General features: G+C 34.9%; 1 protein-coding gene across 1 annotated transcript in view; it reads left to right on the top strand.

Moving 5' to 3' along the window:
- Positions 1 to 27266, top strand: part of LOC148955771 (queuine/queuosine transporter SLC35F2-like) — an 82904-nt gene that overhangs the window by 37951 nt on the left and 17687 nt on the right. Inside the window, exons 7-9 of the mRNA XM_089108337.1 lie at positions 926 to 1038; positions 6742 to 6756; positions 17743 to 17919. Of these exons, the coding sequence (XP_088964463.1) occupies positions 926 to 1038; positions 6742 to 6756; positions 17743 to 17919 (305 nt within the window). The remainder of the gene's footprint in view (positions 1 to 925; positions 1039 to 6741; positions 6757 to 17742; positions 17920 to 27266) is intronic.

The following is a 27266-nucleotide window of genomic DNA, read 5'->3' as shown; positions in this document are numbered from 1 at the left end:
ATTAAAAAGGGAGATATAATTGAGCACGTAGATATAATGTTAATATCTACGTGCTTTTTGTGACACTCTAGACTTGAAATTCTTCGTCCGTGAGGACAGCGGTTCGAATTGTGGTGTCGCTGGTTATTTGGTTTCAAACGGGGGTCAGTGGCATGATTTTGTAAGCCTAGCCATAGTTGATCCAGCTCTAAGTGGGTATCTGGAGATAATTATTTTTGTTTTTTTAAGTATTTTGTTTTTATCTGCGAGGGACCACTCAATTCTTTAGACAATCTCAATTTCAAAATTACGGAAGGGTGTGTCTGAAAACCCTAGGAAATACGGTTGAAATCTTTCTGTCCGAAGGTGCCCAAGGAGTGGTTTTCCTTGAGGTAAAAAAATATAAAAAAAAAAAAAAAAAATTCAACAAAGTTACATAGTTTCGTACCAATGTGTTAGTTTCGCGTTCTTACTAACACGGCAGACGTCTATTGTTGTGATGAATTGTTTAAAAAAAATAATTATCATATGTGTTTTTGTGAAAATATGAAAAGAGGAGAGCTCTCGTACTAGTTTCTTTTTTTTCCATTTTTAAGAGTATCTTTATTCTAACCATATTGTTAAATACACTGTAAAATGTGCTAAATACACACTAAAACACAATCATGGGCATTCTCTATATTCAGTGGAGAATGACAGATGACAATTATTTTTTGTACAAAGATAAGAAAAAGATCAAACTATGTTTCTGGCTGTGTGGACTTAACCGGTTTGGCGTCTGAACGGCTCATATTTTTCTGTTATTTATGCAACATCTGTATTGTTGAAACTTAGGATGAAATAACTATTCTGAAGCCAGAGCCCTGTCTATAAATGGCAGTTTTGTATCATATTTCTTTAAGTTCAAATCGTTGATTCATTTTGATTCATAATTTTTTTTTTCCAGTATCATGCCTTGTATGCAATGTCTTTTGTTTTCTTTATATCCGGAACCATTATATTCTGCTCAAAGAAGACGTCGAGGCACAATGACGGCCATCCTTTAAGAGGAACTTGCAGGTAATATATGTACTCGTGCTCATTTTTTAGAATAAGCTTCGTCCAAGGGTACAACCTTGTGGTACTACGGTGGATTGATGCTCAGCTAGGAAAAACAGGGCACGGGGTTTGATTTCAGCCAGAACAAGGTTGACGACAGGCTAACTACCTGTTCCTGTAAAAACGAACCAGCAACTGAAGCGCCGATTTTGTGCTCTTATGAGCCGTCAACGGCCCTGGAGGATATTCGACCATTATATTCAAGGATATCCACAGTGCTAAGGGTGATTCAGCCACTCCCTGCTTCCTTTAAAAAAAAACACAAATTACAAAAATCATGCATATTTTTGTCATTCTGGAAAAATTGGATGCTTTCCAAAAAAAAAAGTTTTTAACCCCCCCCCCCTCCTGAAAAATTATTGGAAGATATGTATATATTTTTTTATATTACTTCTACTATTTAATACGATCTAGAGATCATACAGCCTCTCCAGTCATAATTAAACAGAAAAGAAATTAAAAGTTTTACTTGTTTATATATTGTAATTTTATTTTAATCTTACTCTTACTCCTAGACTATTCCTCAATTTATCAAACTCTTGTCAAATTTCAGATTTCTTTATGATTATAGTGCCACAAACTAGAGGTTTTTTATCATTTTCCACAAATTTACAGACTGGTGAAAATAAACCACCAATCATTTAGCAGAGAAAGATTATGGAAAACAGTACTGTTTAATCAGCTAGTGTAGCATCAATTCATTTGGGACAAAAATAGATTTTTTTTTTCTAAACGACTTCTACAAGTAATAAATGTCGAATTGCACTTCTGCGGTCTGAGTTTTGGTTTCAGTCGTGAATTTAATAACTATTACCGCTTACAACTCATTACAGCACCAAGCCACTTGAGGCCAAAAAATCTGCGTACGCTCCTCCTCCATCCCACCTATTTAAAGCTTTCCTCTTTACACCTTCCCATGAAATCCTAGTTTCCTTTAAATCCTTTCTGACAACCATTTCCCAACCCATTTGGGTACGACCTGCTTTTCGTTGGTCCCCAGATGTTTGTCCAAAAAGAACGATCTTTGGCAATCTAGGGTCCTTCATCCGCAGAATGTGTCCTAATCATCTCATCTTTTCTCGCACAACTTACCGTTTGAAACACGGTCATTCAGAGGGGTGCCCAGAAGAATCTGTAGAGAAATCCTCTGAAAAGTCATCTGCCTTTCGAAGGGCCCACTTCAGAACCGTACTTAACTGTCATCACTGTAGCTTCCAATATTCTAGTCTTGTTTTGCAGTTTATTCTTCGAAACTTTTTTCAATTGGAAACAAACACCCTGGACCTTGACTATTCTACTTCTAATATCTTCACTGCATGCATCATCTTTGCTGATAATACTAACTAGGTAAATGAAGTTATCCACTTGATTGATCTTCTCCTTACCCAAAATCCCCTCTTCACCTTCTCCTTTTTCAGCAAATGTAGGCTTTTCAGTCGAGACTATTCAGCCTTTTTAAAAAGGCGATTAATTTTTAAAAATTGATTTTTTAAAAAGGCCACTTAAATTAGGAAACTGATACGAAAACGCCTGATAATTTAGCCCATTTGAGCCAGAATGAATTCTATGATAAATATAGAAAGGCGCTTATTAGGGAAGGGAGAAAAATTTGGTTTAACTTTATTTAACATTGCCTCTGATAATCTCCAGCGATAAATGTCTCTAATGGAGATGGGTTGCCCCCACTTGGCTGATCAATATTTAGAGCATTTTTTGCAATTCATCTGCCTGGTGGTTACCAGTTCTACCTGAGTGGCTTGGGAACCTACTGAAGGTAGGTTCTTATGCCTCTTGAAGCGAAAATATTAATAATGCTTAGAGAAATGTGTCTATATCCATCTTATATCGAGAAGCTGAGTACAGCAGCTCTAGGCTTGACAAAGTCAGAATAAACTATAAAATGTTGTAAATTAGGAACCAAAGATTGATTATTCATAAGGTGCTCCACCCTCATTTATTCCCGGTATAAGCGGCTTTGTCTTCTCAGCATTAATTTTCAAGCCTGTTCATGCAACCTGGACTTTCAGAACCTCCGAAATCAGTCGTTTTGCTAACATTTTCATGTAGGACACTCAAATCATCCGCATAATGTAAATCTGGGAAAGTTTTACTTTCCCACTTGATTTCTTGCTTTCCCATAGCCTTATCTGTGTTCATTAAGACAAAGTCCATCGAAATGATATGTATAAATGTGGATATAAATAAACCTTGCTTAACTTCTGATTGGGTGAAACCTTAGTACCTGGATGAAACCAGGTACTACCCTCATTTCCTACCTTAACAAAAGGAATGTTATTCACGCACATGACACTAATCACTTTGACGTATTTATATAGTATACCATACAAGGATAGGACCTATGCTGTAGCTCTTCTATCGGCTGAATCAAACGCTTGTTCATAATCTATAAAACTGAGGGCTAAAAGGGTCTGGCGACTCAGGTACTCCTCAATTATTAATCTGATAATGAAAATTTATTCGACGCATCCTCTCCCCTTCCGAAAACCACACTGTCCTTCTCTTAAAACTTTATCCACAATATCTCTAAGTGTAAAAATTATCATCGTAGTAATGTATTTGCTCCCTAAAGAAATCAATGCTTATGATTACCACACTCACTCTTGTCGCCTTTTATGTGGATAATTTTCCACATAATGTGAAGGGGTTTACTTGAAGTTTTTGGAAAATCACTAAGTTCCTGTTTTTCAAAAATAATGTTCATAATCCTCGGTAATTTATCTTTAACTTCACAACCACCATATTTAAAAATCTCATTTACCACACTATCAACACCTGGGGTCTTATTATTTTTCAATTCCTTTAGCACTGTCTCAATCCTGCATCGTAAAATAAATCTTTCTGCACTTCCAGAGTGTCACAAACTTTTTCATTCCTTTCTGTATCATTTCCTTAAACTTTGCCATGGTTTAGCGCATTCTCATAATATATGGCCCTTCTCTCTCTAACTCATTCCTTATCAAGGTCCTAATCAAGGTCCCGCTCCTATCTTTAACTGAGTCAATTCCAGTGAATATGATAAGTATCCACCTAATTTAGTTTCCTAGTTTTTTGTTTTAGTTAGGGCCATTTTTTTTACCTGATAACATAATCAGGTAAAGTTAAAAATTTGCTAAAGCAACCTGTCATATTTATCTTGCTCATAAGAATTGTGTAAAGGCAATACAAATTAACTGAGAAAAACTCAAATTATCCCAAGAAATATTTACACACAATAACCAATATATTTTTTCTTCTCCTTCTCCCCTCATTTTCTCTTTCTCCCCTCCCGTCCTCATCTTTTTGCTCCGCCTCTATTTTTTCCTCCTGTTTTCTTTCATTCTCTCTTTCTGCTTCTCTTATTCTCCCAGTCTTCCCCCTTTCTCTCTCATATGTAATTTTTTCTTTTAACAGAAAATAATTCTATATGAAGGTCGTTTAAAATAAAACATATATCATGAAGGATCTAATTGTGGAAAAAAGGTGTATATTGAAAAATTAAACTATTGTGCCACTCACTTTTCTTATATTTTGAAATTCTTGCTTATTTTCTTAAAAATTTTTTTTTTTGGGGGGGGGGCTGGGGACTATATCTCTATTCTATCCGCCGACATGGCCATCAATCTGGTGAAAATGTTAAGCGCATCATATTTGAGTGTCCATCTTCTGCTGATAATTCCCATATCTTAAAGCAATATCTTCTATTAAACATATTCAGTAATTTCCAAACATATTTATTGGCACAATAAAAAATAGGATGAAATTTATTCCCTGGTTTGATGCCAGCCACAATAGTAGTTCTGAAGATTGCCCCTGAGATGTAAAAGGACCTTTGTGTTGTCTGTATGCCTCGATGACAAAGAAGCTGCGATTGACCCAGTGTGGCAGAGCGTTATCAAAAACACAAAAAATTGAATTTTGGAACTACACATTCTCTAATTCTCATTTTGAAAGGCCTTTCTTTACTTATTTGTGCTATTTTCTATAGGTTAACAGTTGTTATGTAACCGCGTCCGAAACCATTAGCCAAAAGGGTACCTTCCTTGTTTTGAAATTATTTTTTCGCGTTGGACACAATTTTTTCGTTTTAGTACTACTACTACTAACAACTCATCGCAGCGCCAAGCCGCCTGAGGCCAACACAGCTGCGCACGCTCCTCCTCCATCCCAATATATTCAAAGCCTCCCTATTTACACCCTCCCAAGAAGTTCCCATTTCTTTTAGATCTTTGTTTATGACGTTCTTCTACCACAGACGGGGACGACCTGTTTTCCGTTTAGCCCTAGACGATTGGCCGAAAAGGACAATCTTTGGCAATTTGTCATCCTTCATTCGCACAGCGGGCCCTAGTCATCTCAGCAATTATTTCATTATAGCCCTAGAAAGCAGGATTGAAACACGTTTTTCGTACAATCTACTGTTTGAAATACGGTCAGTCAGCCGGGTACCCAGAACAAATAAAGGCAATTTCTCTGGAAATTATCTCGCAAGTCTTCATCCGCTTTTCGGAGTCTTGATTTGACCACTGTCATCACTGTAGCTTCTAATATTCTAATCTTAGTTTGAAGACTTATCTTCCTATTCTTCCAATTTTTTTTTTAATGGTGAAAAAACATCCTGAGCCTTGGCTATTCTACTTTTAATGTCTTCACTGCTCCCACCGTCTTTACTAATAATACTAACAAGGTAAGTGAAGCTGCCCACCTGATCAATCTTTTCGTTGCCTAGCGTCACCTTTTCATGTTCACTTGTTCCTAGCCTTAGTGACTTAGTCCTCTTAACATTAATTTTCAAACCTATTTTAGCACCCTGAACTCGCAAAACCTCTAAAACTTCATTCATTTTGCTGACACTTTCATCTAGGATGCTTAAATCATCAGCATACTCTGAGTCCTGAAGAGTTTTTCCTCCCCATTTGCTTCCGTGGTGTCCCATTGCCTTTCCTATGCTTCTTAAGACAAAATCCATCAAAATAATCCATATAAAGGGGGATAGAACACGACCCTGCTTAACTCCTGATTCAATACAAAACCAGCTGCTTACCTCATTTCCTACCTTAACTGCAGCAGTGTTATTCTCGTACATAGCACTAATCACTTTAATGTTTTTTTCTGGTATACTATGCAAGGATAAAACCTTTGCTAAAGCTCTTCTATCAACAGAATTGAACGCTTGCTAATAATCTATAAAACTGAGGACCAAAGGTGTTTGACAACTCAGACACTTCTCAATTATTAACCTAAGAGTGAAGATTCGGTCGATACATCCTCCACCTTTTCTAAAACCACACTGTTCTTCTATTAAAAGTTTCGTTTTAGTACACATTTAAAAATTGATAGCGTGCTATTGAGGAATAGCATCAGCATTATTCTGCCAGGGCTAGATGTATTAGGGGAAAGGAAAACTTTTGACACAAATAAGGTGGTGTTTCCTGGATAACACTCATAAAGTCATTATTATTCTTCAATTTGTCAAAACGTATCTTGTTTTCATTTTTATTGTGCGTCTAATGTAGTCACAATGTAGCTGTTGTATGTTTTATTCTGTGTTTCGATTGTCTTTTTCATTAATTTGTGAATAATTTTCTTGTCTTTATATTTTTCTTTTCGCTTTATTTTCTAGTTTTTGTAATTCTGCTTACTCAGTCCTGTTTTTGCATGCTACAGAAGTGATGATACAAGGTAATGTTTAATTTTCTGTTTGCTTTACATAATATAAGTAATAATAGGTAACATTATTTTGTGAGGAACGTTGTAAATAAGAAATTATCGTCTTATACTATATGAGACGGTTTGTAAAATGAAACACGTTCTTAAATTGCTCCAGTGGGTATTTATTCAGCCGCTTGATTTATGAATCATTTTGTAATTTTCAGCTAACCAGTCGGAAGGCTCCATGGTTAATTATTGACGGTGATAGTTTTGGTGATCAAAAATGCCGCTATTTTTCTTTTCTTATTTATGTGTTCCCTTCCTTATTTTTTCTATTTTGCAGTAAAACGTAGTATTTCAAAATTAAAATCAATCAGGTTTGGATAGTGTCATTTTCTTCCTTTTTTGTGCGGAATTGTTATTTCAAACTTGTAAGTTAATCGAAACTAATTTGCTTGAGGTGCTTTCATCTTTAAGAGGATCAATCCAACGGGAATTTGTTTAAAAACAAAAAGTATGCCGCCTTCTAAACAAGCTGAACAAGCCAGTGGACATTCCGTCACACGTCAACCCAAAATCAATCCAATATTTCATCCCTTAGTTCTATGACAATCTACCTTAGTTCTGCCCTTGGAATGATGTATGATTGGATGGATGATAGATAGACTTATCCATCAACAAGTAAAATAACATTATTTTATACAATCCTAAAAAGAGCTTATCCCAGATTTGCCTTTCACTCACTCGGACTACCTGTCTTGGCTTTTTCTACAATTAGCCATGGCTTGGTGCCTTAAACTACTTGATTTAATTAATTATATACACAGTATAAGAATAGTAAAAAAAAAAAAACCCTTAAAAAGGTCAGTGATTTTTAGTGCTTGAGTGATCTGAGTGACTGACTCTACTAATGATATCCTAAGCGAAGATTGAACAACGTGCTTTAATGTCAATGATATTAATAACATTTTGCCTAGAATTTTTTTTCTCAACAATAATAACTTAATATATAATAATTCTATATCCAATCTATTTGAATACTTATTTCATTGATATTGAGCAGTCTAGAGAAAGTCCCGACGGTTGAGTAAAGTTATGTTAAGAATTCTTCATTTCACTTGAAGATTAATAAAAGATAAGTGTTTAGACAACAAGTTCCTTATACTATAACTGGTATAAATTTCATTTTTTTTTTTACTTCTATTGATGAAATGACAATTAAGTACCATTTCGTGGACTAGTTTCATTGGTAAAGATGAATATTTAAAGAAGGGGGGAAAATATCCATTTTTTTCACTAAAACTACGTATACTTTATCTGTTTTTAATATTTTTCAATGACTTTCCATCTAATATGAGTTTGGCTAATGTTGACTTGATCTTAGACCATTGGTGTCTTTAATTTCATTTTTTAAAGTTGTTATTAAAATATTATTAATATATATTAATATATATATAATATATTTTATATAATATATATTATTATTAAATATATAATTAAAATATTAAAGCATGAAACTTTGCAAGTTTCTATATAGAATCGATCCATCTCTTCCGCTTTCTTGCCTTCAAGACTCCCAAAATCATCTGAAGCCGATCCTTGTTTTGAACATAAATCATCCTGGGCCTTACATTTCTGTGTTTTTTTTTTTTTGTTTTTTTTTTTTTGTTTTTTTTTTAAGGCGAAGCATAATATCTGTTAAAAATGAATGTCTAAAGAAAGAAAAAAAGCATGATTCTACTTGTCTACTATGTGCATTCTCAGTATTTTCGTATAATAGCGTTTACTTAACATCTAATCAATTAGCCTAATTTTTATCGTCTAACTGCCTCTAATTAACATAATTTCATCTAATACAAGTTCTAAACAATGTTGAGTTGATCCTTGAATATTGCTGTTTAGAAGTTTTTTTTTGGCTTTTATAATAAATAAGGATTAGTCTTCAATTTCGCCACCATCGCCAAAAATTCCGAAATATCTATTGTAAAATTTTGTGTAACTGAACCCAGGCAACTCAACCTCATTTAACTGAACCCTCGTTCACCTGAATCCCCATGCAACTCAACCCCGTTTAACTGAACCCTCGTTCAACTTAACTCCCGTGCAACCTAACCCATTTAACTTAACCCTCGTTCAGCTGAATCCCCTTGCAACTCAACTCCATTTAACTAAACCGTCGTTCAAAGAAAGAAAAAGAAGACAAATCTGTCAAGCACTTTTTCTAAATTCCCAAGAATTTATTTCGTAATTAATTTTACTGTTCAGATGAAAACAAATAACATCTATCATTAACGAATCAGCTTTGTATTTGAATGAGTTTTTTTCACTTGGTAGTTTTTTTTCCAAAAATTTGTGTTATTGTTTTCCAATTACAAAGGGACTAGGAGGGGGAGAATTCAATAGGGGAACACCATATAAACACCATATGTTTTGTAACACAGTAAATAGCGAGAGGAAAATTCACCTACCTTCGGGGGAAGATTTTAAAGTCTTATACGTGAAACAAGTCTTTGATAAAATAGATTGGTTTTTATTTAATGGCTACTTTTTCCAGGAGATAAGATGTTTATAAAACAATTCTTTCTTCATAACATGCAGAAATATTGTGCTAAATAAATTTTCCAGGTGCTTCCATTTTCATTCACTTATCCCAAATTGTTTTATATATATATTAATTTCATTTGTTTCTTCTTCTTCATTCAAAGGCATCTGGAATCCTAAATGGGCTCCTTTCTGCTTCCAAAAACTTAGTTTTGTAGCACCATATGGCAAAACTGCTATATCTTGTTTTTTTTTTTCTTACCATTTTTTAGCATGTATTTCGAACTACAGTTTTTTCTTTTTTTTTATTAACTTTTTTTTGGACATATCAACAAAAATCGCAACAAATACGAAATTCGATTGACTTTTGGGAAGTCCCAATTTCTCGAGCTGTCTGTTCCCAGCAATTTCTACATGCCGATTGGTACCAATACGACTCTTCCTGCTTGCTCTAGCTCTCTTCCGCACATAATAACGGTGCAAATAAAACTAAACACGAAAATCTGTGTGTGTCTATTGTTTCCAGCAATAAATTACTGCGTATTTTAAACACTCTCTATAACAATAATCATCTATATGTTCATATCGTCTTTAATAATTTTTGATGCTTTTCTTTGTTTGGCATATTATTTCAAAATGCCAGATTTTCTTTTGGAGAGAGTACCCGCTAAATATGAACCAATAGATTAACTATAGTTTTTTAACGAGTGATAATGCTATTAAGGTGGGGAACTAGTTACAAGCATTCTGCTTGCTGATGCTGAACTTGACTTTTGTCACAGCGCTCGCTTTCATTTTTTATTGCATATACAAAAGTTTTTCAACTGAAAGTAAGGAGCACCATTAAAACTTAAAACGAACAGAAAGTATTCCTTATAGGAGGGGACTGCCACCCGTGCTCTTTACGCTAAACTCTCAAAGCTCTTTAAGAATACATTTTATTTAAATCCAACGGCCTTTCTGCTTGAGGAGTCTTTCTTCAAGGACTGTGACAAAAATTCAAACTTTAGCGCAAGGAGCGAGGGTTGTGGAAGGGGCATTCCCCCTCATATACAGAATAATTTCTGTTCGCTTAAGTTTTAGTGTTGCGTCTTACTTTCGCTTTCAACTTGTCTTCTTATTTAGTTTTTGACCGTTTTTCAAATCATACCAGGAATTAGCTGCCCTCTCTCTTTGTACATATTCTCTGGAAAATTCTCTCAGCGGAAATTCTTCCGCAGAGCAAACCTCCGAAAAAATTCCGCATATTTCCCTGTAATAATTACTATATGTGAACAGTAGGAAAATTGTGTAACTTACATTCCTTTCCCCAGGGACTATGGGAGGGGTCATGTCATCCTCGAAGGCATAGTTATTGGATCTTTCAACTATGTTCAACAAAAATGACTATCTCAAAATTTTGATCAGACGACTTTGGGGAGAAGGGGTATGGGAGGGGCTAGTTGCCCTTTAATATTTTTGGTCACTTCAAAAGGACACTAGGACTTCCAACTTTTCTTCAAACGAGTCCTTTCCCTATCTTCTAGGCAAACACCACTGGAAAAAAATAAGATGTGCACGCATCCATGAGCTTTCTCTTAGCAAAAAAAAAACACAAAACTCCATATTTCGTTAATAGGAGCTTGGCAACTCTACATTACGATTCTCTGATAAGCTGAATCTGATGGTGAGCTTTACTTTTTGGGGGCATTTTTCTCATTTTCAAAAATCGGACAAATTTAGGCTTGTACCTTTTTATGGGTAACATTGAACCTAATGAAGTTATATATTTAGATTGGCGTAAAAGGCCAATTTTTTTTATGTATCTATTGTTATCAATATTCTGTTCTTAATAGTTTCGGTTACTATTGAGGCGAGTCGCTCCTTACTTACTTCTTCTTCTTCGGCACAAAGCGTAAGATGTTCAAACTTTGTAAGAAGTCAATTATTATCTTGAAAAGTCAGCGCTCTACCTGGGAGGTCTGCTTTTAGCTTAAAATCTTCCTGAAAGCCGAATTTCCTGGTGGTCCTTGAATGCATTGAGGAGATTTTTGTTGACTTTGGGTATTCAAACAGGAGATGCTGAATGGTTTCGACTGTTGATGCGCATTGGCCATAGAAAGGGCTTAGGTATTAGCTCCAAAAGTGCTTTTCCCTCTAAAAAATTATGGGTTGTTTCTTAATCTTCAGAAACACCAAGTTATCCCTGTAGTCCTTGAATGTGAGTTTCATTGGTCTATAGTGAAGTAAATTGTGAATTTTGCGTCTTAGTGTATCCTTAAGGAGGGTAAATACCAAGGCCGTACCCAGGATTTTTTTTTTCGGAGGGGGTTTTACTCAAAGATTTTCTTTTTTTTCGGGGGGGGGGGTTACACAAATTTTTTTTTTAAAAATGCATACAAAATTTTTTTATATCCATTTTTGTTATGTTTTTACAAGTCAAACAATTTTTTTTTGGGGGGGGGGGGTTCAAACCCCCTACCCCCCCACCCCCTGGGTACGGCCTTGGTAGATACTAAGTTCTGGCCGGTTCGAGAATAACTCTGAATTGCCTTGCTTGTTTGCCAGTTTGGCAACCTCCTCTTTTATAAAACAGCTTCCCTGGTGCCTGTGGACGTGTTGGGAGACCAGTTCTATTCCCTCTTTGGCAAGGGCTATTATCAATTCTCGAAACTGAAAGACATCTTTATCTGTGACCAAACTGAATTTTCTTAATTATTTGTAAAGATGATTGGGAGTCTGAGAATAGAACTGCCTTTTTCCGGGGCGTAGGGTTTGTGTGGACTATCTTCATAGCCTTGTATATTGCAGCTTTTTCCGCCGTGAGAATAGAGGAACCGTCGGGGAGCAGTTTCGAGATGTGGAGGTTTAGCCGGCGGGTGACTGCGGTAGCAGCTGCTTTACCTGCTTCTACGGGGTCATCTGTATAAATTTTCAGGATGATCATGGAACTTTGTCGCTCTAACCATTTGGAATTTCTCTTGAGTTATTACCAGAGAGATATTTTGTTTCTTTTCAGCAATCAGTTGGAGGAATCCGTTGACAGGGGTTGCCATCCATGCCTGAGGAGATGGAAGACAAGGGAAAGCTAATTGGTTATTTCGCCAGGTTGGACATTTGGAAATAAAATTATCCCATGCCCTAATTCTTCCTGAAGAGGAAGAATTGGGGCCAGTTCCTTTGTTTTCTCCCAATTCCTCTGTTTTCAGCCATATGCCTGAATCCTTGTGAAGTACTTTACCTCTGACATTTGGCTCCGTTAAAATATCGAAGAAATTCCGGCTAGTTGCTGAACTTTAGCTCTCTCTGAGTGGTGTTGAAGTCCTAAAGCAATTATATTTTGAATTCCTAAACCGAATTCTGAAAATTGAGTTCCTTAAGAAATATGTTTTGAAGGGTCTCTAGCTTTGCTGTGTTGGTTTTATTACAATTGATGTATACTATCAGTCCATAATCAATTTTTGAACTGATGAGCCTCTAATAAAAATCCAGCAGAAATGTGTGTGAATTTGCCCAGGAGAAGGAAGTAAGTCGTCTAAGGATTGATATTCTTCTCACACAAGACCGCTTCATAGCTTTGACTTGAGCATTCCATGTGAGGCGTTGATCCAAGGTTAATCCTAAAAACCACAGGGTTAGCTTCAAGCTGAATTAATGTGCCTTTCATGTAAAGCTGTGGTATTCGGACTTATTGTTTATTATAGAAGATTGCTGCTTTCGTTTTAATGGCTGATATTGGGAAAACTTTAGAAAGGCTTTTTGAGAAAGGGTTTTTGTAGATTAAATCTCCAACTCTTCAGTTGAGCGTCCACATTCCCAAATAATGACATCATCAGCAAATTCCCGTTTGGATATCGTTGAACTTGAAGCTTTGCATTCTGAAAACATAAATAAGACAAGTAGAGGACGAAGAGAAGGTCTTTGGGGTAGTCCTGGCTCAAGCCTTTTGACGAATGAGAGTGGCTGATTCACCCTAACCACGAGACAGTGGTCGGTTTAGTAATTCCAAACGAAATGAATAAATGGCATTACCTCACATTACTGTTCGTTATCACGAACTGTTTGAAAAAAAAAATCATGTTGAATAATAGGGGCAATTTTAATTTAAGATCCCTTGCGAATTTAAACACTAATTTGGCATTGACTTTACATTAACTTAAATTTAAAATTTATTATTTATGATCAAAAATGCCTGGGAAATGAGACTTTATTCTCATTTTCAGTTCATACCAAGCTAGTAAATTGAAGAAAATTTTTTACTTGCTTGACTGTCGTAATTAGAAAATAGTGTGGAAAACTGACAAGTGGAGGGTGGGAGGGGGGGGGGGGGGCTAAATCTTGTCTCAAGGAAAAAACCACTAAAATCTACTGAAAAAACTAATAAATTTAACTATAAAACCTAGATAAGACTTTTCGCTAAATCAACTGTTTGTTAATAAGCATTGCTAGTAAGGGATCAGGGCGGATGAAGAACCCCCTTCCGTTCCCCCATGCAAACAAGAAGTTATTTTAGTAAAATGTATCTGAATAGGAAAGTGAGATTTTTCTATTTAAACCCTAATAGAAGCAAATCTACTTCTAGCACCTATAAATTTCTCCTCGTAGCGCACATGATTCTGTATCTTTTTTATTTTTGTCTTTTACTTTGCCGAAAATAAAACAAAACTTCTGCTAAAAGGCAGGGATGTACCCAGGGGGGCGGGTACTTAGGACACGTTTGCCCACCTGAAACCCTAAAATTGCCTGGGTCCCTGGGTGCTTCCCATTCAAATTATCGTATAATATTTTTTATTATTGTCTGCTCTCACCATCCCCTGAAGGAATTTATCTGTGTATGTCTGTCAAAAAGGATACCATAGGTGTATATATTTTTTTTTCTTATCACTGCCTATGTTCTTTTTAGAAACAAAACCCGCATACTAACTTTTTATGCTAAGTTTTATGTCTGTGTATATGTACTATTTTATAGTCAATTCAAAACAAAGAATTTGTTGTCTTTCAGAAAACTCGGGTTAAATTTAAATAAACTTAGATCTTTACTTTGAATCCAAGTTTTAATGAATTAAAATTGCAGTTGTCTCGAATGATCCTAGTTTTTCTACACAATGTGGGTCTGTCGCTGGTGTTAGTAATTTTTAATTCTTCTTAAACCCTTGTTAATATGTCAAAGTTTCCTCAGCTCAGTTTTTTATATTCTGATAACTACTATAAGCTATGAAAACTGATGGTTTTAAATCAGGAAAATGGTGTCATTAGAATTATCAGTTTATCCAATGAATGTCACTTCAACAGCGACAGCAAACAGTAGTAATGGTAATTTCGAACTTTAAACTCTTTACTCTTTAAAATCTAATATGTTTCGTATAATCTGTTAATTAATTTTGACTATGAAAACTAGAAACTTTAAGCCCTTTTCTCTTCAAAGTTTAATCTGTTTACCATAATCTGGTAACTATTTTTAATTATGAAGACTGAAAACTTTTTATTCTTTGGAATCTGATCTTATCTGATTCTGATTTCGAAGACCAATCTACTTTCTATGACGATAAATAAAAGCTTGAATTGGGATAAATCTTTTCATTAAACAGTGATAAACTTTTATTTTTTAATTCTAATCTATTTACTATAATCTGGTAGTAAGTTTTAATTTTGACTATAAAAACTGACGGTATTGTGTGGATTTATTGGCTTGGTAGCTGACGTCGAGGCTAGATACAAAATGGCAAATTTAAATTCTAGGAATCAGCTTTTATTTCAGTTTCTTTCTTTATGCTTTTAGAACAGTATATTTTACTTTATTTTGTCATCAGATATCCCCTTAGCGTTATACCTCATTTCAAACCTTAAGATGGAATCCTTGCCAATGCCCACTTGAGAAATTGAAAATCAAGCGGGATCCATGTAATTTAATTTTACTAGGAAATATATCCAGAAATTGGTATTTTATGAACAAGGATAATTTTTCTGATGTTTCTTGCACTATAATATTAATTGATCCAGTTAATTTGAGCCATAGCTTTACCATGTGTCATAAAATTATCAGCGATACATGTACCATTTGATTTGCAAACGATCCTAGAAATTTACTTGGAAACTTTAAAAGCAACTCTATTACCCTACCTTCAACGACATCCCAAAAACTGATATGATTTGATATAATTTCAACGATTTTCAAACAATTTTTAACGTATTTTCAATCTAAAAACCACGTTCACCAAATTTAAAAATAAAAAACAAACAAACAAACATGAAAACACTTGATACCTGGCGATCATATATATAACAAACACTTAACAAACAAAATTCTTAAAAAACGAACAAAACAGACAAAAAGGGAGTAAAAATTGAAATATCCAGTTGGATATCCAGGATCTGTGAGATGCGTCTGCCAAAATAAAATGGACAGTCGATTCTGTATGATAATAGTTAGTTCTTAAAAATGGTTGATGGTAGTTGTCTCTCATTTCAGCTTAAAATTAACCGTAGACACTACTAAATCGTGATCTTTAGTTTTATCATTAATTAAAAAAATCTTTTTCCACAAAATAATTTTTCAAAAAAAGGTAAAGAACTCCATTAAACCAAAAATGAACAAAAATGGAATCAAATAATCTACCAAGCATAAAACTACCACAAATCAGTATCAATAAATAAACGAAACCCAAACCAAACAGAAATTAAAATAAATAGCAGTGTCGAACTCAAAACGAGCAGAAATTAATATGAGTAGGGTTCTAAACGCCTGTGCTTTCTAAAAGCCAGAATGTAATTTGTACTTTACTGAAAAAATTCAAATGAATTTATTGAAAAAGATGTGCATTGTCAATATACATATGTTGATATTTATTCCTTAAAATCTTAATTATTTTTATTCTTAAGTTATAAAAGTGAAAACATTTAAAAGTATTTTTTTTTAGTAAAGTACAAATTATACAGTAAAGTACAAATTATTTGAATATTTAGTGCTACTAATATATTGACATCTTATAATAAGTTGGATGCCAAGCTAAAAGAAGAGGCTTGCCTGCGGTTAGGTCCTTTTCAGCCTCTCGTGTCACTATTTTGATTTGCATTGCTGTTTTTTTTTATATTTAATATTGTTTAATGTGTTTTTTGCATGTGTATTCTTTCTTTTTTCCCTCTCTCTCTTTTGTTACTCCACTTTATTACAATGTTAGTGTGTCGAAAATAAACTGTTCAATAACTTATTATTATTATTGTTATTATAATCATGTTAACAAATCTCAAAAAGTAGCCTTGAAGCCCTTTTCTGGTAGGTTTTACTATTAAAGTTCTTAAGGAGCATGAACTCCTATCATTTGTGAGAATTATTGTAATACTAAAATACTTGGAAATAAAAATTGATGATGTTTACAAGACTTCTATTTTTATTTTAACGGTCTAAAATGATACCATTTGAGCCTTGAAATTTGATCAACTTCCCTTAATTTTTTATTCTTTTTTGTATCATCTTTAAATCCATTCGAGAGCACCTACTTTTCAATTGGACTTAACTGGACTACAATTTTTGACAAACTATCATCCTTCATCCACAGAACCTGACCAAAGTACCTTTTATTATACACCTGGATAATGGGATAAAATAACATAATTGTCACCAGGCCGTGATTTACCAAAAGGCCCACTAGGCCCGGGTCTAGGGGTGCTCATCGCTAGGGGGCGCAATAAATTATCACTGAGGGATTTTTTTTTCTTAACTAAAACTGGACTCATGTGATTTGTCAAAGTGCCAAGTGAACTCCACCGCCGCACGAATCATGCCTCAGAAATCACGAAGCATGCAAGTGAGCTATTGAGTTTTTACCCCGACGATCTTGAGCCTATGATGACAGATGAATGCTTACATTTGAAACTCTTCTTGGGACAAAATACTGATGAAGAAAAAAAGCATGACTCTAACTGACATAAGCGAAGTTTTGTGACATTTTTATGTAGCTGACATCTATCCAAACATTGGCATTGGCTTAAGAATGGTTCTTAGTCTGCCTGCCACAAACTGCACAGGAGAAAGATCCTTCTTCACCCTTCGTCGGGCGAAGAAATTTAGTATCTTCAATCAGTCACGACAGATTGACATCATTATCCTTGCTCACTATTGACGGAAGGCAGACACCTTCACACAGAAAAAAGCAAGGAGGAAGACTTTATCAATTGGCTTTGAAGATGAATATTCCTACTTACAAAATAATGTATAATGCGTACATGTATTTACGTTTTGCTATCTACCAATAGATTAAACCTATTTCCAATACCTTTTTGCTTTATTTAATGTATTTAATACTCCCAACGTACTAATATTTGATTCTCAAATTGTTATTATAAAGATTATTTTCTTAAGGAATATTTACCCCCCCCTTTGGTATGAATACTGAGCGGCAAAAACGCTTGGGTCTAGAAGCATCAAAGCTCTAAATCCGACCCTGTAAAGTTGAAATTTGTATAAACCTGTTAATCCAATTAAGTATTTAATTTTAGTACATTAAGTCGAACACCTACTGTCACAACGGCAGCAACTGCAAGGAGTAGTAGTGGTGATTTTGAACTCACCTCTCCTTTGGTGCCATTTCCGCCTCCTCCGCCACCCGCAAGTAGCAAGCCGCCATGCATCCCTCTGTATAATAATGCAACTGAAATGGCATATGGCACATACAGGTAAGTATTTTATTCTAGAGTTGGTTTGTTCTGAGCGTACTTTCAGAAAGTTTTGTACCAATCAGACATGTAAGAAGACAGGCGAGTGACTTTCAGGCTCGACGCTACTGTGTCTCCAGCTTTCTAAAATGCTGTCGCATATTTTTCTTATAATTGCTATGTTTCTAGAGTTTTTTAATCCACTCCCACTTTCGACCTCTCGAAGTCAATTTCTGCTTAAGTGTGTGCTCCTATTCATGTAGTTATTTTAAAAACCATAAACTCCTCGTTTTGTAGCCAACATATTTTCTAGTATGTTTTTGAAAATATTTTAGTAGGGCGTTAAATAGTTTAGATAGATGGCTTTATACAACTATTTAAACTGTTCAGAAGCCAAGTCGATCCAGTCCATAGAACAAACACTTGAAAAAAAGGGCTTGGTTGTGTTTGCTAGTTAATTTTGGTATCAACACGGGTTGATGCATATCTCAAAATGGAGATGGTTATCTTTTTGAATGCTGGCTTAGTTAAAATAGCTTTTTTTAAAAATATTTACCGTTTAACAGCCAACATACTGCTGTTTGTCTGCTGTTCAAACAATTTGTTAAGAACTGTAAAGTTCGTGTTTTCGTAGCAAAAAAAGGATAAAAAAAAAGAAAAAAGGATCGGCTTAGTTCTAGTATATCTAAGAAAATATTCAAGCTTGACGTTAGTGAGTTAAGATTGATTGCTTTAAACAACCATTTAAACCGTCCAGAAGCCAGGTCGATTTCGTCCATAGAACAGACACTTGAAATAAAAATAATAATTTGGGTTTGGTTGTCTTTCTAAATAGTTTTTTTTATCGAAGATGATTTAATGCATATTTCAGTTCTAGAAAACATGGCTTAGTTCTAGTATATCTTAGAAAATATTCCAGTCAAGCGTTAGTGAGTTGGTAGATCGTTTTAATTAACCACCGTTCAGAAGCCAAGGTTGATTTACTTAATAGAAGAAACATATGGAATTAATATATATATATATATATATATATATATATATATATATATATATATATATATATATATATATATATATATATATATATATATATATATATATATATATATATATATATATATATATATATATATATATATATATATATATATATATATATATAAATATTTGCCTCTCAATTACTTGGACTATCTGTCTTGGCTTTTCTCTGTCTACAATTACCCAGCCCAGTCTTGATGCAACCTATTGCCCAAAATACTTGATAACTTCAATTCAAATGTATATATATATATATATATATATATATATATATATATATATATATATATATATATATATATATATATATATATATATATATATATATATATATATATATATATATATATATATATATATACATATATACATACATACATATACATATACATCTATAGACTCCGGCGCCCTGCCGATAAGGGAAGACCGGTGGCGGCGGGACCAAAAATAGCAGCGGCGGCGCGTCGCAGGCGTGCCGTCGACGTTTTTTCGCACCGCCGCGGGTGAGATGTCGGCGGCGCGCCGCCGGCGAGATCAATGTTGACCGCAAACATTAATGTTTTCAACAGTTTTTCTCAAATCCCAGCTTGAATTTACAAAAGATTCGGGCCTATTCATGAGTTAAAATTTCGCAAGTTGCTGGCTGGAACGCTGGTCTTCTTCGTCATTCATGAAGAGAAGTAGAAACCTAGTTGAAACGAAATGGCTGTGACGTTTCAGAACCCTTGCATAATAGTTGAGATAATGGATAATATATTCGCCGAGGCATTCAATAAGATCCAAGGAATCTAATTAAAAAGGAGTACACACAAATCGGATCGGATTTTTATGCTGATTTCAAATATATAAATTTCATCAAGTTTAGTATTACCCGTCAAAAGTTACGAGCCTGAGAATAGAAATCGAAAATTTTCGAAAAAGGGGGAAACACCCCTTAAAGTCATAGAATCTTAATGAAAATCACACCATCAGATTCAGCGTATCAGATAGCTCTATTGTAGAGATTAAATAAAAAAACAAGTTTTTTTAACTGAAAGTAATGAGCGACATTAAAACTTAAAAACGAACAGAAATTATTCCGTATATGAAAGGGTCTGTCTCCTCCTCAACGCCTTGCTCTTTACGCTAAAGTTTTTTATTGTTTTAAAAAATAAAGTTGTGTGACAGATCAAGCTTTAGCGTAAAGAGCGAGGCGTTGAGGAGGGGACAGCCCCTTTCATATACGTAATAATTTCTGTTCGTTTGAAGTTTTAATGTCGCTCCTTACTTTCAGTTAAAAAAACTTGTTTTTTTATTTAATTTCTGAACGTTTTTGAATTAATGCAGTTTTGATTTTGGCTCACCATACATGAATAATTAGAATGAAATTTGCATATTAATTTTATTGTTTTGGCTAAATGGCTTTCTCGAAATTTTTTTATGACGTAACTTACGAATTAACTTACGTAACTAACTGCTATATTTTTATGTTTTCATTACGTATATTAGGGAGTTTACCCCTAGTCAATACCTCGCTCTTTACGCTAAAGTTCGAATTTGTTCGAATCACAAACCCCTGAATCACAAAGGCTGGTTAATTAGCTCTTTTGAAATTACAAAAAAAACTTTAGCGTAAAGGGCGAGGTATTGACTAGGGGGGGACCCCTTCATATACGTAATAATTTCCATTTTTTTAAATTTTGATGTTGGTTCTTAATTTTAGTTGAAACAAACTTGTTTTTTATTTAATTTCTGCTTGTTTTTCAAATAATTATGAGAAATCTGGCGCCCCCTTCATAAGAAATTTCCCTTCCGTCAAGGAAACAACCTCCATGGACAGATCCTCCCATGACCCCGCCCCCCCCCCACCACCAGAAAAAAATCCCTCCTGAAACGTCTGTATACTTTCCATTTACCAATACTACATCTAAACAATGGGTAAAGTTCATAGCTTGAAACCCTTCCCCAGGGTACTGTGGGGGATTAAGTCATCCTCAAAGACATACGTATTAGATTTTCGACAATGTTGAACAAAATGGATATCTTAAAATTTTGTTTGGATGACTTTGGAAAAAAAATGAGCGTGGGAGGGGGCCAATCTACCCTCCAATTTTTTTGTTCACTTAAAAAGGGCACTAGAACTTTTAATTTCAGTTCAGATGAGCCCTCTCACGATATTCTAGGACTACTGGATCGATACGATCATCCCTGGAAAAAAAAACAAAAAAAAACAACAAATAAGCACGCATCCGTGATCTTTCTTCTGGCAAAAAATACAAAATTCCACATTTTTGCAGATAGGAGCTTGAAACTTCTATAGTAGGGTTCTCTGATACGCTGAATCCGATGGTGGGATTTTCATTAAAGCTCTATTACTTTTAGAGGCTGTTTCCCCCTATTTTCTAAAATAAGGCAAATGTTCTCAGGCGCGTAACTTTTGATGGGTAAAATTAAACTTAATGAAACTTATTTGAAATCAGCATAAAAAATTGATTCTTTGATGTATCTGTTGGTATCAAAATTACGGCTTTTAGAGTTTTGGTTACTATTGAGCCGGGTTGCTCCTTACTTAAAGTTCGTTACCACGAACTGTTTGATTTAAAGCTCCTATATGCAAAAATGTGAATTTTTTTTCTGCCAGAAGAATGATCACGGATGAGTTTTTATTTGTTTGTTTTTCTTCCCAGGCGTGATCGTATCGACCCAGTAGTCCTAAAATATCGTGAGAGGGTTCATTCGAACGAAAATCAAAAGTTCTAGTGTCCTTTTTAAGTGATCAAAAAAATTGGAGGGTAACTAGGCTCCCTCCCACGCTCATTTTTTTCCCAAACGCACCGGATCGAAAGTTTGAGATAGTCATTTTGTTCAGCATAGTCGAAAAAATCTAATAACAATGTCTTTAGGTGTAAAATGACCCGCCACAGTCCCCAGGGAAAGGGCTACAAGTTATGAACTTTGCCCATTGTTTACATGTAATATTTGTTGTTGGGAAGTATAAAACCATTTTTTGGGGGGGGGGGGGTGCTTGGGGTGAATTTCTAAGGGGAGAATCTTCCTTTGGGAGGGACATTTCTAGGGGAAATGTTACTCTGGGGTTTTTTGACAGAATTACTATACGAAATTCTTTTTAATTGTCTTTTTATAGAGTGGGGGGAGCGAGGAAGGAACTGTCTGAAGAGAATTTGACGGGGAAAGTGCACTTTACGTTGGATTAAATTTCCACGGAGGAGTTCCGTGAGAGGTATATTTCATAGAGGGTCAGCCAGATTTACCAGCATTATTTGAGGAACGAACAGACTACCCCAGTTCATTTTCTGAGGCTGGTACTGGAATATAAAAGCTAAAAAACATAAGTGGATATATCTAATAAGTCTTCTACTTCCACTAATTTTGTTTTAGTAAGGGGTTTTGAGGTCACTTATATGAGTCTGAAAGGGTCCTAGAACACGCTTTGTTTAGCCACCAGCAGTTTGTAATGAAATATTTCTGTCGTTTTTTATTACATATATGGAGCTCATTTTGTTTCCAAAAGCAAAAGACGGTAGGTTCACATTTTCCCAATTATGTTTTATTTTAGTCAAACTTGATATTAAACTGTTTTTGAAGATACTATTAACAAATAGGAAGTTTTGTTTGAAATAAGATTTCAAGCAAAACTCATTAGGTAGCTGTCGTTCCACTCGAAACTTACTAACTGCTTAGGGCATTACTCAGACGCCAATCCGACCCTTCCAAAATGTTTCGCAAATAGTGTTCGATTTAATTCATAGTTGGTATATAAGGGTCTCTGAAGTAAGTAGTTATGAATATAAGGTTGAAATTATAATATAAACGGCCTAAAACAAAGCACAGTGTTAAGCTCATATATCTTCCTATAATGGCTACTAATTTACCTCACTGTTCGTATCAAAATGTATTTGAGCTTGGTGATTACGAATCTGAGGCCAATATTACAGTATAGTAATACACAAATAACAGGAACATGCTTCATTGGCAGAATTTCTTCATCAGCAAGCCGGTACTTAAGAGTTTTTAACGTTATTAATTATTTATTAATTATTATTAGTTATTAATTATTATGAGGTCGAAAGTGCAGTTCGAGCTTTTTCAAAAAGAAAACACTGTAATTGGTCTGCATCATTCAAAAAGGGTCTTTTACCTCGCTACAGTTTATATCGTAGTCGTCTGAACTAATTGATTACAAATTTTTTAGGAATATGGAACTGTAAAAGTCCATAAGCAGAGCACAGTAATTACACGTTTAAAACCGGTTGATATCTTCGAAGTTGGTAATTAAGGCTTTGAAGCGACTAATTACAAATTAGAGGGTAAAATTACAGTTTGAGACCTTTAACGAAAAATACGCTAAATCGCTAACGGGAACGAAAAATACGGTACAAAATTTTGAAATACAGAAATTGCTCCGCTTGAGACTGAATTGGTGACTCTGCAGCCCAGAACTCAGCAGAAATTCCGATCAAAATCTTGAAACTTCCAGCTGTTCCAAGATCTGAATTAAAATATGCCCCTGGTGTTGGTCTCTTGCCAAATTTGAGAGAAAGATCCATGATCAAAATCCTAACCGAGCTTTGGTTAACTTTTATTTTGAAAAAGAAAAATCAAATTATTTTTGTAGTGTATTTGTAGTCGAGGCCGCCGAGAGCCGAGACGTTGCTCGGGAAAACCTGTTCCCCCTTCTCCTGTACCACGTACTCACATCAAGAGAAACTGTTCTATGAAAAAACAACAACATTCCATTAGTATTCTTCATTTGTTGTTTCTTGGGAAAACAGTGCATTTCATCTTCTTCTCAACTAAGCTCAATAAAAAGAGAATTGTTACTTCATTAAGCTCTGGAAATTAACATTTATTGGTTTTTTAAAGTCGCTTCCAGTCCAACTGCATCCAAGCCCCCTTCCCCTAATGCTTGAATATAACTAGGCCATATACAAAAGTTTGCTAATTCTGTAGTTTTCTTTATCAAATTGGCATTATGAATCAACAGCCGATGAAAAATAATGCAGAACAACGCAATCGCCAAACTTCTGTTTTTAGTCATCAGTAGTTTTACTTAGTAAGGTTAACTAGTAATTATTTATTAGTAATGATCATTTTAGCAATTATTTTGCAATTTGCTTGAATGTAGCATTTTTTTTCAAATATTAAGTTTATCATTAACTTTGATCGAATTTCGGCTTATTAAAATAGTCTATTATTAGTGTGTTGGCAAAAAAAAACTATTAGGCCGACATGTTTGTAAGTGCCCTCTCACAATCTTTCGTCCACATATCTTCTTGTGTTTACGGTATATTTATGCTCTTTGATGTTTCTTAGATGATACAAAACTTTTAGACGCAAGATCATAGAACTACTACTAAACAACTCACTGGAGTACCAAGCTCCCTGAGGTCAATTCAGCTGTACAGGCCCCTCCTCAATCCCAACCTAAGTAGAGATGCCTTAATGACTCCGGGTGGGGCACCATATATGGGCATAGAACCACGTGTTTTATGGACTTTGTCAGTGAGAATGAAAAAACAGGAATTTTGTCACATTTATGGATGGTTTTATGGACTTTGTCAGTGAGAATGAAAAAACAGAAAGTTTGTCACATTTATGGATGGTTTTATGGATGGTTATGTGTGTTGATTTTTTGATGGTTTTATGGATTTTGTCAGTGAGAATGGAAAAACAGGAACTTTGACACTTCCTTCTTGTTGTTCAAGCCAGATGTTATGATCCGAAAATAGTATCTGGTGTTGTTATTCGAGCCAGATGTTGTTGTCGTTCGAAGCAAAGTTAATGACATTTCTTTCCTGTTTGAGGCGGATGTTATGATCCGTTTTGTTGTTGTTATTTGAGCCAGATGTTGTTGTTATGGTTATTCGAGGCGGATGTTATGATCCGGAAATAGTATTTGTTTCCGGACCAAATGTTACGAGTTCCCGGAAACAGCTAGATCCCCTTCTCAGCCAATCAGCGACTCGGTTACATCCCCCTTCTCAGCCAATCAGAGGGCTTTGTTTACCATAACAATTCGACCTAGATATTTCGTATATAACGGGCATGCAATGCGATTCAATTATCAGAAACTATTGTGACACAATTGTTATAACAATGGATAAATTTGATGAGCTTGAGGCCTTGGCAGCTGCAATTTTCAATGTAAGCACATTTTTATTTTCAAAAGAATTTTCCTTGGCCACCCTCTAGTATATTCAGCTAAAACATAAATTCCTCTCCTCTATATTTCCAGCTAAATCCCCCCCCCCCAACAAACTATACAACCCCAAATTCTCGCAAAAAGAAATACTTTTTTCGATAAATTCCTCCCCTCTATATTTCCAACTAAATCCCCCCCCCACAACAAACTATACAATCTTTATACTCGATGTAAATAAATTCCATTCCCTCTATATTTCCAGCTCACCACCCCCAAATTCTCACAAAAAGAAATAGCATTTCAATAAATTCCTTCCTTCAATATCCCAGGTAAATCCCCCCCCCCCCACAGCAAACTATACAACCCCAAATTCTCGCAAAAAGAAATACTTTTTTCGATAAATTCCATTCCCTCTATATTTCCGGCTAAATCCCCCCCCCCCAACAAACTATACAACCCCAAATTCTCGCAAAAGAAATACTTTTTCGATAAATTCCTCCCTCTATATTTCCAACTAAATCCCCCCCCCCCACAACAAACTATATAATCTTTATACTCGATGTAAATAAATTCCATTCCCTCTATATTTCCAGCTCATCACCCCCAAATTCTCAAAAAAAGAAATAGCATTTCAATCAATTCCTTCCTTCAATATCCCAGGTAAATCCCCCCCCACAGCAAACTATACAACCCCAAATTCTCGCAAAAGAAATACTTTTTCCATAAATTCCTCCCCTCTATATTTCCAGCTAAATCCCCCCCCCCCCCAACAAACTATACAACCTCAAATTCTCGCAAAAGAAATACTTTTTCGATAAATTCCTCCCCTCTATATTTCCAACTAAATCCCCCCCCCAACAAACTATACAATCTTTATACTCAATGTAAATAAATTCCATTCCCTTTATATTTCCAACTCACCACTCCAAATTCTCACAAAAAGAAATAGCATTTCAATAAATTCCTTCCTTCAATATCCCAGGTAAAAGCGACCATTGACTTCCGTCAATTTCTAATGAAAATGGTGCTCTGGTTTTGACAATACATTTCCGCACCTGCACATAAACCCCCCCCCCCTAAAAAAAAAAAAAAAAAAAACCATACAATCTTTATACTCAATGTAAATATATTCCATTACCCTCAAAACCTAACCCCTCCACCATTGTCTTACAACCCCATCGCAAAAAGAAATAATTCTCTTTTCGTTAAAGTTTGACTTTTCTCAATTGTAATCTTTTCTCTAACTGAGACATCCAGCGCTTTAGCTCGCTCTGATTTTGACAATACATTTCCGCAGGGTTAAAATTAGTTTGGCACCCTCTTTCCGGGTTTGTTTACAAACGCAGCAGCCAAAGGGACTATTCTTCTGTCAAATTAAAACACTTTTAAGCAATAATTAGGCACAGACGCAATGCGCTATTTGAAAGAAGAGAAACAAATTAAGATCTAACAATAGAATATTATGTGAAAGGGGGCAATACATTGCTTCTAACAGCTTCATAGTAAGTAAATTATGTGAAGGGGGATTCTGTGTGTAGACACATACGCCATTGACAAGAAAACTAATGTGTAAATATATAATTTTTTCAAGCTTTCAATAAAACTTATTTCATATTCCCAGTCGTTGTGCTTTAAAATTATTATCTTTAACTCTTATATGCTAGCAGGGCTAGAAAAGTCTGTTTTATTTTAATAAATATTATGTTATTATTATATTTAATGTAATTTTTAACATATTCTTGCAAAATATATACCTACAGTTCTATTTTTTAACGATTTAATTAAAGCCTATAGACCGGATAATTTAAATGTTAAAAATAGAAACAATGATTTCCATCCTATGGTTATAGATTACTGATTGTCTAATAAAAACGTTTGATTTCTAAGTCTAATATATTTCTCGCGAAATTTTTGCTTTTTAGTGATAAACTAAACAAAATTGTAGTTAATAACTTTCTTTCTTTAAAAAGGGAGAAATTATTTTGATTTTTCTTCTCTTCTTTAAGGCAAATTATCAAGAATTTGCGGACCCTATGGCTGACGTAAATAGCGAAGAATGCGTGCCCCCTCCGTCCAAGAAAGCGAGGGCCAATAATGCACCCCCTGCCATGCAATATGCTCGCTTGACAAAGCCCCCCAGCTCCACACTGCCTGCCCAAGTGCAGCCTGTCAGAAAGTTAAAGAGAGA

This window comes from Artemia sp. Qi Xiang Cuo, chromosome 2 (assembly GCF_049724085.1).
Source record: "Artemia sp. Qi Xiang Cuo chromosome 2, ASM4972408v1, whole genome shotgun sequence".
Classification (NCBI taxonomy): domain Eukaryota; kingdom Metazoa; phylum Arthropoda; class Branchiopoda; order Anostraca; family Artemiidae; genus Artemia; species Artemia sp. Qi Xiang Cuo.
The sequence above is the reverse complement of the archived record's forward strand: the minus strand, read 5'-3'. Positions and strand labels throughout refer to the sequence as shown.